A 13185-nucleotide genomic window follows, 5' to 3' on the forward strand; every position below is an offset into this window, starting at 1 on the left:
TAGATTGACATATATCAAATACATGAAAATGTCTGAATTCCTAATGATTAAAACATAAAGCCTCATTAATCATCTTTGGAGGCTGCTAAGGAATCAGCTCATTATTCTGCAAATGGGTAAATAAGGGGGAAAATTAAGCATTTTATCTCATCTTTTCTGTAGGACTGCTACCAAAGAGTTAGTGAGAGAAAGTTTATAGAAGTACTGTAGCATCTCCTAAAGAAAGGATGGATCTAGGCGGTGATCCTCAGTGGCTGCTGCAAGCATTCTGTGCAGAGCCGCTGAGAACTTTTATCAGTTCTAGCCAAGAACACTTGAGCCTAGTCTTTTTTTAAATTTGAGATGGAGTCTCGCTGTGTCGCCCAGGCTGTAGTGCAGTGGCATGATCTTGGCTCACTGCAACCTCTACCTCCCGGGTTCAAGTGACTCTCCTGCCTTAGCCTCCCAAGTCGCTGGGACTACCGGCGTGCCCACCATGCCTGGCTAATTTGTGTATTTTTAGTAGAGACAGAGTTTCGCCATGTTAGCCAGGCTGGTCTCAAACTCCTGACCTCAGGTGATCCACCTGCCTTGGCCTCCCAAAGTGCTGGGATTGGAGGCACGAGCCACTGCGCCCAGCCTGAACCCAATCTTGATCAATAATTTTTTTTTTTTTTGAGGCAAGGTCTCACACTGTCACCCAGGCTGGAGTGCAGTGGTGTGATCTGACCTCACTGCAGCCTCAACCCCCTGAGCTCAAGCGATCCTCCCGCCTCAGCCTCCCAGATAGCTGGGACTACAGTCTCTGTATAGCAGGAGAAAGGCAGTCTACAAAGCAATCTACAAAATAATATAGGAAAAGGAAAATCAGTTTGGATGTATATCATAAGGTTAATTATCTCTGTGTTGTACAATTACGGGTATTTTTATCTTTTATGTGTGCTTGTCTGTATTTTTTCCAAAATTAACACGATACAGGTTGCACAAAAAATGAGGTGTTTTTAAAAGTAAAACTTACTGAACTTTCCAATCATCTGAATAAAAAGAAAGCAGAGGAAAAGGAAAAAAAAATGTCGAGATCATTTGGCTAGATCTTAGGCATATTTTATTAGCATATGACATCTAGTACATATTGGAAAGCAGATAAAATCCTGTCCAAGCTTGACTCAGAGAAACTTTCCAGAAATTTTATAAGCTCAATCCTGACACAGAAGAAGAGGTTCTTGGTGCAGGCTTATCCAGGGACCATGTTTGCTTTGATATTACACATAGACCATGACCAGGATCCTCAGAGCCTCTGGCAAAACATCAAATATATTAATTTATGTAGATTTTACATACTTGGCACAAGAAATATGCATTACCCTTTTACATGGGGTGGTAGTGGGAGTGCACTGACTCAGTTGCTGGGACCCAGCTCATTGCTCCCAAGTGTTGACATCGTCCTAGCAAGTGATGGGGGAGGGAGCAGGATTCAAAGTTTTTTGCCTCTTTCAAGTTCATGTCAAAATCTCTAATAATACCAGACCTCTGAGTGATAACTGATACTGTTCCTCCTGGGACTGCTGGTTATAATGGTGTTAGTGATGATAGGGATGAGAAATCCATGCTGTGGTTGCTTCTGGGCTTGGAGGGCCACCCCTACAGCCTCCAGTTATTCAGTGGCTGATTCAGGGTGAGTTAAAAATAACAACACAGGGCCACGGAGGCCCAGGCCTCCACACATTCATTTATGGCCGGGAAGGTCCTGAGAGGCCCCATGGCAGAATTCTCAGCACACAGTAAGTGATCAGGAACTGGCCATCTTTGGGGCTGCCAGGTTCCCTGAAAAGGGCCTTCAAAGCAGGGTGCTAGCGCCCATGTGAAGTTGTGCTCTCCAGTCATCTCTGAAGAGCTCAATTCCTGCTGCACCTTCTCCCTCTTCCTCGTTTCCCTTTGCGTCCCTTCAGACTTCATCTCCTCCTCCCCAAGGCTGTCCCCTCCCTGCCCATTCCAAGAAGAGTAAGACTTGCCTGTTCTTTCACCCCAGCTCAGCATCACTTCACCCTCCTTCTCTCGCCTTTCCCCCCATCTCCCCTCCAGGCCCAGATCAACCCTTCCCCTGAAGCTCTGGGTCCCTCCTCACTTCCACAGGAACTTAGCCTCCTCTCTTTCCTTCTCTCCACCAGCAAATGCACTCAAATTCCTACTGGTCTGAAACCTCTCCCCTCGGCCCTGCCTCCGAGGACTCTGCTTTTTCTTTCTCTTCCCTACCAAACTTCTGTCTCCTGTAGCTTTTAACCTGCTTTGCCCTCCCACCATGAATTCTCCTTCTTCCTCACTGTGGGTGGTCCACTTCCCAGAATTCTCTCCAAAATCTGTCTCCATGTACTGGCTGTATTTTTGGATATATTTCTGCTCAACTGGACAGTGTTTCATCTCTGTGTTCCCAGATTGCAGGAACAGTGTGGGCAGCAGTGACTATTTGATGGATGCCTGCACAACCTTCCAGAGAGCTTCCAGCTCTGAGAAATTGATCCTTGCTGAGCAAATCTTGTCTCTCCACTCCTACAGCTGGCCAAATAAAGACGGACCAGGCCTACTCCCTCAGACTCAGGCTCCATTGAACAAAATCTGTCAAACCCCTCAACAGCTACAACAGCTACCCAGTGAACAGGCTGGGTGCAGGGGGGTATGCCGGAATGCAGAGGAGGCTTCCAGCAGATCCTTAGCCAAGACCGACGCACAGAAGTGCCACCAGTACTCCAGACTGTTGCGTTTTTGTGATCCTCCTTAACAGCCCTGTTATATTCCAGGTTCTCCAAGCCAGCACCCATGTTCCTGGATGATTCCTTTCGCAAGTGGGCTAGAATCCGGGAGTTTGTGCCGCCTTTTGGGATCAAAGGTCAAGGTATGTTGGGAACCCTGACCTACATTAACATCTCATCCCCCTGACTGTCTCCCTATCCTTCGGGACAAGGCTACATCCTCCGAAGTCCCCATGCTGAGAATCCACCCTTCCTCTACTCTCAACAAATCTTCTCTACCTTTTTCCCTTCCTTTTTCTTTTTTTTTTTCTTTTTTTTTTTTTTTTTTTTTGAGATAGATCCTTGCTCTGTCACCCAGGCTAAAGTGCAGTGGCATGATCTCGGCTCACACAATCTCCACCTTTAAGATCCTCCTACCTCAGCCTCCTGAGTAGCTGGGACCATAGGCATGCACCACCATGCCTGGCTAATTTTTTATTTGTATTTTTAGTAGAGATAGGGTTTTACCATGTTGTCCAGGTTAATCTCAAACTCCGGGACTCAAGTGATCTGCCTAAAGTGCTGGGGTTACAGGCATGAGCCACCATGCCCGGCTTCTTCTTTAATGGAATATTTACACACAGCCCACCACTTTGCCAGGGGCTAAGTATACAACAGTGAAGTAGACAGATTGTTTCCTCTCCTCAAAAAGCTCCAGTGTAGCGGAGATTCAGATATTCGAGTGCAGAGGTCTGGTGAGGGAAGTATAAGGAGCTGTGAGAGCACAGAAAAGGTGTGCTGTAGACAGGAACACTAGAGTACTAGGTATAGTAGGGACATTCCCAGAGAAAACACAGACTGTCCCCCAAGAGTGCCCCACGCCCCTCTATCAGCCCATCCTGATATTTTTCACCTGAACCTCGTCTCCCTTCCAACCCTTCCTTATCCTGTCCAAGGCTAACCTTTCCCCTACACTGTCACAAACTCCCCTTCCATTGCCTTGGGGACCTCACCCACACAGCTCCCTCCTAACTTAAGACTTTCCCATCCCTAGTAGTTGAACAATTCTGCTTCTTTGTCAAGTTCTGTGCTATTTCATGGCTTGGTGGAAAATAATCTGGACTTATGGGTCAGGCAGAGAGGGATCAGATCCCCATACTGCCTCTTTACTAGCTGTGACCCTGGACAAGTTGCCTGTCTGTGCTTTAGTTCCGTCAGCAGTTAAATGGAGAGAATAATACTACTGTGTAAAGTTGTGGTCAGAATTATATAAAATAACTGCTAAAGGGGTGATATCATTTGGCCAGGAGACCCAAGAATACCTGAACCCTCTACTCAGCCAGACTACCTCTCCCTGAAAAGAAGACAGTGGCCAGGAAAAACACTGCTGAACTGGAGCTTTGACCTCAGACCTCCAAGGACAAATCTAATGGGTCGGGTTAAACCATATGAAGAACCCCTTTTCCCTGGGTGCAGGCAGCCAAGAAGGCCACTCTTCTCTCTTGTATCTGCACTCGAGACTTAGATGGGATAGCTACAAAGGCCAGGGAAGTTCGATATGGAGCCCATCGGCCAGCAAGCAGAGAGCATCTGCTCATGTATGCTCTTTCTGCTGAGGTTCTCCTCCTAGAAAACAAAGCCCAATCCATATCTTTGACCTTGGCTAATTTTAGTAGCAATATGTTCTTCCTTAAAGGTGAAATCAGAAGTGGGAAAAGGAGGGAATCTGTGGCCTTTCCTAAAGCCCACCATAGGGTATCTCTGAAGGCACTTAGTGTAGAACATTGCATAAAGGTTTGTTTCCCTACCCCATTCTCACTCAACTTCTGGAAGGATTAACTGCACCTACTGCCTCCTCTTTCTCACCATTTACTCCTGAAGAATATCTGCATCCCTGCCCATCCCACCCCACCATTCCAGTGAAACTGCTCCGTGTCCCGGAGAAATCCAAGGGATACTTCTCAGTCCTTAACATGACCTCTCAGCTACCTCTGCCTCCTTTAAAAAAGTATGTTTGTTATTTTTAATTTTGGAGACATCTTTTCTTTACATGAAATATTTCAAGCATACAAAAAATACTAGGAATAATGAGCGTTGATGTACCTTCTACCCAGCTGAAGAAATAAAATATGAGACACAATTAAAGCTTCTGTGGGGCCCTTCCCACTCCATTCTCTTCCTTCCCCACGAAGCCATTAGGCTGGAGTGCAGTAGCACACACTCGACTCACTGCAACCTCAACTCCAGCGCTCAAGCAATCCTCTCACCTCAGCTCCCCAAGTAGCTGGGACTACAAGCACACACTAGCACTCCTGACTAATTTTTGTATTTTTTTGTAGAAACAGGGTTTAACCATGTTGCCCAAGCTGGTCTCAAACTCCTGAGCTCAAGCAATCCTCCCTCCTTGGCCTCCCAAAGTGCTGGGATTACAGGTGTGAGCCACCACACCCGGGCTTGTTTATGTATTTTCACTACATATTTATATATTTATTAGAAATACGGTACCGCCCTTACATGTCTTTAGACTTTACAAATGGTGTCATTATATGTACATATATTTGTGTATATGTGTATGTATATTCTTCATTTTTTTTAATATGTTTTTGAGATTTATCTGTATTGGTACATACAGCTGTAGGTCATTGATTTTTTTTTTTTAACAGCCGTATAGGATTTCATACACCACATTTAATCTGGTTTTTTTTTTTCGGTGGACATTCAGCTTGCCCCCAACATTTTGCTATTACAAACAGTTCATCAGCGAACACTCTTGCATGTCTCCTGGAGCAAGTGTGTGACTTTTTCAACACTCCGCGCCTAGGGGCATAGTTGTAGGATCTTAGTGTATGCACATCTTCGTGGTTATTTGATGTTATTAAGATACTCTCCATTATGGTGATACCAGTTTACTTTATTTTTAGGTCTTTATGTACATTATTTTGTATCTTCCTAACAACTCCACAAAATAGGAATTACTTTCATTTTAGAGATGAGGAAACTAAAGCTCAAAGAAAGAAAATGATTTATATAAGGTCACAGAGCACAGCCGGTATTTGACTCCAAAGCCAATACCCTTGCTATTCAGTATACATCATACTATAGTGCTCTCATGATACCAGAGTTTGGAAGAGCAGTCCTTATTGCCAAAGCCAGAGAGAGGTCAAGGAGATGAGGTCTAAATAGTGGGCACAGGTCTGAGAGCACAGAAGTCATGGGGGTCTTTGCTGAGTGGAGTGCAGGTGGGCAGAGCCAGGCTCAGGGAGTAAAGAGGTGAGGAGGTAAAGACAGCCTGGCAAAGAGCAGGATTCAGGCTTGGCAATGTGAGAGGGAGGAAGTGAGGGAAAGGGGATGTCAGATAATGAGGCACGTGGTGAGCTCTTCAGTTGCTGGGTGTCTCCTCATTTATTTCCTGGTATCTGCTGGGTGGGAGCACAGAGATAAGTACAAGGTGGTCTCTAGCTCTGAGCAGGTGCTCCCATTCCAGGGAGACTGCGTGCTCCAGCTTCCAGGGAAGGCCCTGCCCTAGGAATGCATGTCCTGGGGCCTGACTACAGAGCCTCAGAAAACCAGATGAGCCTCCCAGAAGCCTGGGAGAGAAGCTGCGTGCCAGTGTTAGGGACGGGCTCCCGGCAGTGATATGCCTGTCTGTTTCCTGCCTTCACTTCCTTTCTCAGGAAGAAAGTCAGGGCAGTGGCCCAACACATCCTTGTGTCCAGAGCTCTCTCCACTTCCACTTTCACTCTAGCTCCTAAGAACTTGTGCCTTCCAGTAGGATTATCAGTAAACATTTTGTAGGAACATAAGTGACCCTGTAACAGAAACCTCTCTCCTCTGTCTGCAGACAATCTGATCAAAGCCATCTTGTCAGTCACCAAAGAGTACCGCCTGACCCCTGCCTTGGACAGGTGAGCCACACACTGCGCAGCCTCCTACCCGCCGCTGCCTGGTGGTGGGCAGAGGTGTTGGGGCCCACCTGGCCTTCCCTGCACATGGGCAGTTTCTCCAGCACATCCACACATGCACATACAGTACACACACAGGGTGGGTGGAGCAGGTAAGTGGAACCACTCCACCTGACTTGCACCCCCACGGGCTGTCAGCACTTGGCAAGACATCCAAGTCCTCAGATACCAGAGGTTTGAGGGTAAGAACTGAAGACACTGGGGCTGGGACTAGCCCAGCAATGGCACTGAGGGCCTGGGTGGCAGGGGCAGGTGAAGGGGGCAAGGCTTAAGTCCAGAAGGCAGTGACAGCTCCCAAACCAACAGACCCTAGAGTGGGAAGCCCCAGGGTCAGGGATGGGAGAAGCAAGATGGGTGAGCTCTCTAGTGGCTGCTGGGAGTCTTGAGTCCTAGAGCCTCCTGTCCTGTTCCCCTTTTCTTGCTTTCCTGGTATAGCCCCAAGCTCGGCCCACTTTTCCCTCTCCCCTGAAGCCTGCCTAAACACCACTACCCTTTGGGGAAGCTTTACCCTAGAATGTCATCTTACCAAAGCTCCCTCCTCACCACCTAGGCCTGGCACCCAACCTTTCCATGGCCCTGTTTTCCTGGGGAAGTGTCAGGGCCTAGATAGAGATGCTGGAGAGTCTCAGGGCCCAGCTACCCATTGTATGGTTCAGGCCTTCTCTCCGAAATGCTGCCAGAAGCCCATTGGTCTTCTTCCTCTATCCCAGCCCGGTCCTGGACAAGGGCGTGGGGTCAAGGGCCAAAGGGGCAGGGGAAGAGACCTGGTGGGCAGCTCTCTGTACAGAGGTCTCCGCCTCTCTCCCCTCAGCCTCCGCTGCCGCCGCTGCATCATCGTGGGCAATGGAGGCGTTCTTGCCAACAAGTCTCTGGGGTCACGAATTGACGACTATGACATTGTGGTGAGGTGAGCTCCCCAAAATGGCACCTCGGGTGAGTGTCCTGGCCCCAACCTTTAGTCCTGAGTCCATTGAGAACTGTCTGTCTGGCTAGTTGGGCTGGAGGTCAACGGAAGCCTCAAGAACTCTGGGTTGGAGGGCTTTGGAACAGACAACGAGGGGTGGCACCTGGGGAGAATAGGTCCAGGTGACCTGGACTCCCTATTCTCCGTGCCTGGGATATTCTGGGGTCATGGTGCCTTCCCAAACACAGGCCCAGGCTCTGAGTGGGCCTGCTCTCTGTAGACTGAATTCAGCACCAGTGAAAGGCTTTGAGAAGGACGTGGGCAGCAAAACGACACTGCGCATCACCTACCCTGAGGGCGCCATGCAGCGGCCTGAGCAGTACGAGCGCGATTCTCTCTTTGTCCTCGCCGGCTTCAAGTGGCAGGACTTTAAGTGGTTGAAATACATCGTCTACAAGGAGAGAGTGGTAAGCTCTCCTGGCACCAGCTCCTTCCCCTCTTGCCCTGGCCTTCCATAACTCCTAAGCAGTCCCGCCCCTTGAATGCAGCAAAGAATGAGTAAGAACCTTCAAAACAAGCATTAATGACCCAAAGCCGAAATCACCCAATGGCAACCAGGGGGCAAAGAGGTCAGGAGATTGCCAGGGTTACTGGCCAAACTCCGGGAGCCAATATGCCTGAAACTTGCTACCTGCTTCCAGGTGCCCAGGTGCAGATCCTTTCTCAGCCTTCTGTAGTCAGACCCCAGCAGCCCCAGGGGCCCTTCCCTGGCCTTAGATCTCCTGGCCAAGGAAAGCTCTGCCTCTCAGGCCAGACTTCATATCACTCCCAATCTTTCTACTCTCCTGCCCTGACCTTGTAGCTGCCTCCCTTGCCCCCTCTTGTCCTCTGTAAGGTCTCTCTGGCTCTGGTCTTAGGGGTCCCTGCCCTCTTTCTCAGCCTGGGTTCCAGGACAGCAGACCCCTCAACTTGAGAGTGCCAGCTCCCAAACTTAGAAGTCCTGGCCTGTTTCCACTTTGTACTTTTACCACTGACTTATAGCTGAATCCCCAACCTGCCACTGAGTCTAATCATTGGGAATGATCAGGTTCTACTGACTGTTCTAAGCAGGTAAGGGTCTGGGCCCATTTCTTTAGGGCGCTTATGTGGCAGAGTAAGGTCAACTGTTCTTTAGGAGACCACCACTGAGTTCCCTCCCGAGACCTCAACTTCCCAGCTCTGGGCCTGCAGGGACATCCGTGAACTTGTCCAGGCCCACTCCCCCACAGCCAGCTGTCACCAGCAGCCCCAGGGGTGGGGTACTGCAGAGCTCAGGCCATTCATCTTCTAATACCCAAGCCTCTTACTAGAGGAGGAGGATGACAGACGACCCTCTGCCTGCAGTGAGAAGCTAATTGTTCTTTCTGGAGGTTTAGAGAAGAGTTGGGAGTGGGAACAGCTTCTCTTGCCTGTAGGGTCTCAGTGCAATTTGGTTTAACTCCACAGCTCTTTCCCAAGCAAGGCCAAGTACAGGCAGTGTCAAGTAGGTAGGAAGCAAGAGAGAAGACAGAAGTCAGGTCCAGAAATTCAGGTAGGTGGGACAGTGGGGAAGGGGAATCCATTTCAGAACCAGACTGGATGAGACAGCTGGGCTCCACAGTGTCCAGTCCACCTCCCCAAAGGGGAGGAAAGGGCCAGGCAGCAGAAGCCAGGCCCAGCTTCAAGCAGGCCCACTGCCCACACAGACCAGGTAAATAACAGCGGTTCCAGGAGTACCCTACTGTTTTCAGAACCCTGGGGACTGAGACACTAGTGTTTTCAGAGTCCCTCTCTTTGCCTTGAGGGCAGTAGAATTAGGGTCACAGATAGACACTTTTAAGGGAGAATTGTAGGAAGTAGAGTCTGTCCTGGTGAACCCCACTGAGCCTAAGGGCTGCTGTCTCACTCTGGCCTTCTGCCATCCTCCTTTCACATCGTTTCCTCTGCCCATGGGCACCTGTCACAGCCTCCCTCAGGGCAAGAGCTCCTAAGGGGCAGGGCTTGATCCTATTGGTTTTTACCCTTCAGTGCTCAGTCACCATAAATGATCTGGAATTGGCTCAAACACCAGTTCCTACTTCCTACTGGGCAGACTGGGAAAAGCCAGGCAGTTCAAATAAGGCCAGGCCAAAGGGGGTGGGTCAGAGCCTGTCGTGGGTGTTATCACATGTTCCTTCCAAGAACACCAATGTCAGTTAATTCAAGGTTCTTAAAATTCATCCCAGGGAGTAAGGAAAGAAAGAAGAAAAGGAAGGAAGCCAGCTAGAGTCGGAGAACTCACTATACTCAGGCTACTCAGGAAGCAGACAGCAGGGCCTTGCTTTTCCCAGGAAGCTGAGGAGCTCTCCGCCTGGCCTGGCCTTGGCAGCAGGCAGATTCAAGGTACCAGCATTGCAGGACGAGGCACAGGCACAGGCTCACTCTTGCTGACATCTGTGTCCGTGCTGGCCACACCCAGGGCTCTAGGACCAGCCTTGTATTGGTGAGCACTCCTACCCAGGGTGGGTGGGGGTGAGTGGGAAGGGGAGAGAGGAGACGGGGAGGAGTCCTCTAAATTACTGTGGGCCTTCTTTGGCTCCAAAGTGAAAGATAATTTGGGCCTTTAGAGTGAGCTGCCAGAAGAATGCCGGGGTTGCCCGTGGCCTCACCTCCCCCATCTCTCAGAGTGGACCTGCCCAGGCCCTTTGGCTGCCCAAGGGACCTCTTCTTTAGTGTCCTTCTCCACCCCAAGCGCAAGGCTAATGCCTTCCTAGGACCTCACCCATGCTCTGCCTCACTTCCCTGGCATCTGAGACCCAGGAAAATGTGAGAGGCTGCTTCTCCAGGTCTCCTCCTGTCTGGTGCCCTAGTCACCAGCTTGTCCTGCTCCTGTAGAGATGTTTCCAGTCATGCAGCCTCTGGGCTGCTGGAGAGCTCTCTGCACCTGTCTGGAGCCTCACCTGCAGAATTCTGGCAGGAGGCAGCTCTGTGTTCTGGAGCCAAGGCCTGGCAGGGCAGGGCTGGAACCGGAAGTAGGCCTCAGTCACAGCTGCTTCCTGCCACTTACTACATGAGGATACTTTTAAAGCCTGTAACTTTCTAGTACCCAGGAGTCCTCATAGGATATGGGAAGGGGCAGGGGGGAAGATGCAGGAAAGGACGGCCAAAACAACCCAGAGAACAGCCTGTGCCAGGGCTGGCCTTACCTTCTTCCATCTGAGAACTCTCCTCTTCATCATTTGTGGCCATTTGGGTCCCTGACTCACTGGACAGTGGCACTGATATCTCCAAACAGTTTACAAAAAGGCTCTTTGTCTCCCAGATCCCAGGAGCCGTGGCCAAGCCAGCAAGCAGGTGTAGGAGTTCCCAGCAGGCTGTGTGCTCAGGGCAGCTCAGAAGAGCACCAGTGGATGGGCAAGCACAGCACAGAAGCTGAGGCTTGGAGGAAGGGTGGAGCCAGGGACATGGGGGTGCAGCCTCTAGCTCCGGTGCAGGTCTTCTCAGAGGTGCCTCTGCAGTCTTCCCCACACACTCACTCACTTATCAGATGTCCATGAGGTACTCTCTTTGCAGGCTCTACATTGGCCCCTGGGAATACAAAGAGGAATTAAGCACTGTTCCCAACCAAAGTAGCTCACAGTCTAGTGGGAGAGAGAGTCCCAGAGCTAGAGTTACAGTACAGTGTGGAGGCTGCTATGATGAGGAAGGCCTAATGCAGCTCTGGGGCAGGTGGGGGACAAAAGAAGGCCTCTTGGAGGAGTCACTCCTGAGCTGGATCTTGAAGGAAGAGTTAGGAGTGAGTGGGCGAAAGGAATTACAAGCAAAGGGAACAGCATGTGTAGACCCAAGAGACCATGCTCCCTTCAGGAAACTGGAGGCATGCTGTGTGGATCGAGCATGGCGCAATGAGGGTGGTGTGTCAGAGCATGCTGCCTAATGCCTCCAATGCTGTGGCCTGTGCATCCTCTTCCTGGTATTGGATGAAGGCTGGAGACACCCCATCCACTGTCCAGAGGACGGAGCCCTGGGGTCTGGAGAGGACAGGACATGTGAGAGGTACAGCCTCCATCCCCATCCCTCAGACCCCGCCCTCCTGCCTCTGCCGGCCTCCCCCACTGCGCCTCAGCAGGCCACAGAAGCCCCTGGGAACTGCCTTCCAACCCCATTTGCTGCCTCCTCTTCCTCCTCTCCCCACTCCTAAAACCAGAAAGCTATCCTCGCTGCTGAGCACCTCTGACTGGTCATCAATTCAGTGAGGCCCTGGGGCCTAGGCTGGGTGGTTGTGGGGTAGTCCCGGCCCTACAGGGGGAAGGGAGAGGACAGGGCTGGGAGTGGGTCCCTGGATAGCCTTGACACAGCACTTACCCTCCAGCTGTACTTCAGTCCCTGGGAAGAGAGGGAGGAGGGCAGGATCTAAGAGGCCAGCCAGGGCCCCACATTCAAGCACAGGGAGACTGAGTCCCTGATTTTAGAGAGACAACATGGCTTAAGAGGGGAAAATGGCTTAGGCCTTGGAGTTACACAGATTTGGGTTTAAGTTTAGACTCTCACTTATTAGTGGGCTACCTTAGGCACATCACCTAACCTCCTTAGATTTAGTGTCATTGATACAGTAGATGAGTAGTGCTGTGCATCTTTCAGGGTTATTTTCAAAATTAGGTAAGATGAAATCTAGAAGCATCTAGCATAGAGAACTTAGTAAGTTCTCAGTCTATAGCAAACAGTAATGTTATTTTTTTTTTTTTATCATTGGTAGTGTTTTTGCTGTTAGAAAAGCCCAGTTATCCCAGGGAGCAAAGCATTTTTCTGTCAGGCTGTAGGGCTTGACCTAGGAGGTGACCCAGAAGCAGGGGTCTGAGACCAGGCCTAGAGGAGGGAGAGACAAGGAACCTCCTGGTGAAAGGCAGCTGGACCATAGGGCAGATGGGGCCACCACATCCTCAGATATAAGGCCTCTTATTGGACCAGGCCCAAATGGGGATTGAATGATGTCCACTTGCACCTTCACCTGTTCCCTGTTCAAGCCTGAGAGGGATGCAGAGCCTTCGCATGGACTCTGTCCTGGGAGACTCAGTGCAGGCCTGCTGCTGCCGAGCTAGCATTCACCACCCAGCCCAGGCTTCTCACCAAGCCTCTGAGACCAGCTCTTCGAGGATTCTCCACCATTTCCTTTGTGGCCATCACCAGTGGCCGCAGCTCTTTCTCCCATGCCTCTTATCCCTGGGAGGGCCAGGAGATTTCACGTCACTGCCTGTTGCCACATCTTAACCATTGCTCCTCTGCCCTCAGATAAAAATGCTCAAGAATGGGTACTCCCTCAGCTCCTCTTCCTCACTGTCTTCTGTAAGCCCTTGGTCACTGCCTCATAATTATTACCATGTCATTCTCCTCCTCCTGCTCCCCTTCCCACCACTCTTCCTCCCCCTCCCCCTCCTGCTCCTCTTCCCACCACTCTCCCCCTCCTCCTGCTCCTCTTCCTGCCACTCTTCCTCCCCCTCCTCCTGTTCCTCTTCCTGCCACTCTTTCCCCTCCTCCTGCTCCTATTCCTGCCATTCTTCCTCCCCCTCCTCCTGCTCCTCTTCCTGCCACTCTTCCTCCCCCTCCTGTTCCTCTTCCC

General features: G+C 50.5%; 1 protein-coding gene across 20 annotated transcripts in view; it reads left to right on the forward strand.

Annotated features, from left to right (window-relative positions):
- ST3GAL3 (ST3 beta-galactoside alpha-2,3-sialyltransferase 3) overlaps nt 1–13185 on the forward strand; it is a 226258-nt gene that overhangs the window by 188373 nt on the left and 24700 nt on the right. For 11 of the 20 annotated variants that reach the window (XM_058443254.1, XM_058443263.1, XM_058443257.1 and 8 more), the window contains 4 exons: nt 2775–2869; nt 6547–6610; nt 7479–7574; nt 7852–8038. In XM_058443254.1, the coding sequence (XP_058299237.1) occupies nt 2775–2869; nt 6547–6610; nt 7479–7574; nt 7852–8038 (442 nt within the window). Of the gene's footprint in view, nt 1–2774; nt 2870–6546; nt 6611–7478; nt 7575–7851; nt 8039–9814; nt 9972–11225; nt 11625–13185 lie in introns of those variants that run through there. The other 9 variants (XR_009214632.1, XR_009214631.1, XR_009214630.1 and 6 more) reach the window with 3 other exon arrangements.

Source organism: Hylobates moloch, unplaced genomic scaffold (assembly GCF_009828535.3).
Source record: "Hylobates moloch isolate HMO894 unplaced genomic scaffold, HMol_V3 SCAFFOLD_8, whole genome shotgun sequence".
In the NCBI taxonomy this organism is placed as follows: domain Eukaryota; kingdom Metazoa; phylum Chordata; class Mammalia; order Primates; family Hylobatidae; genus Hylobates; species Hylobates moloch.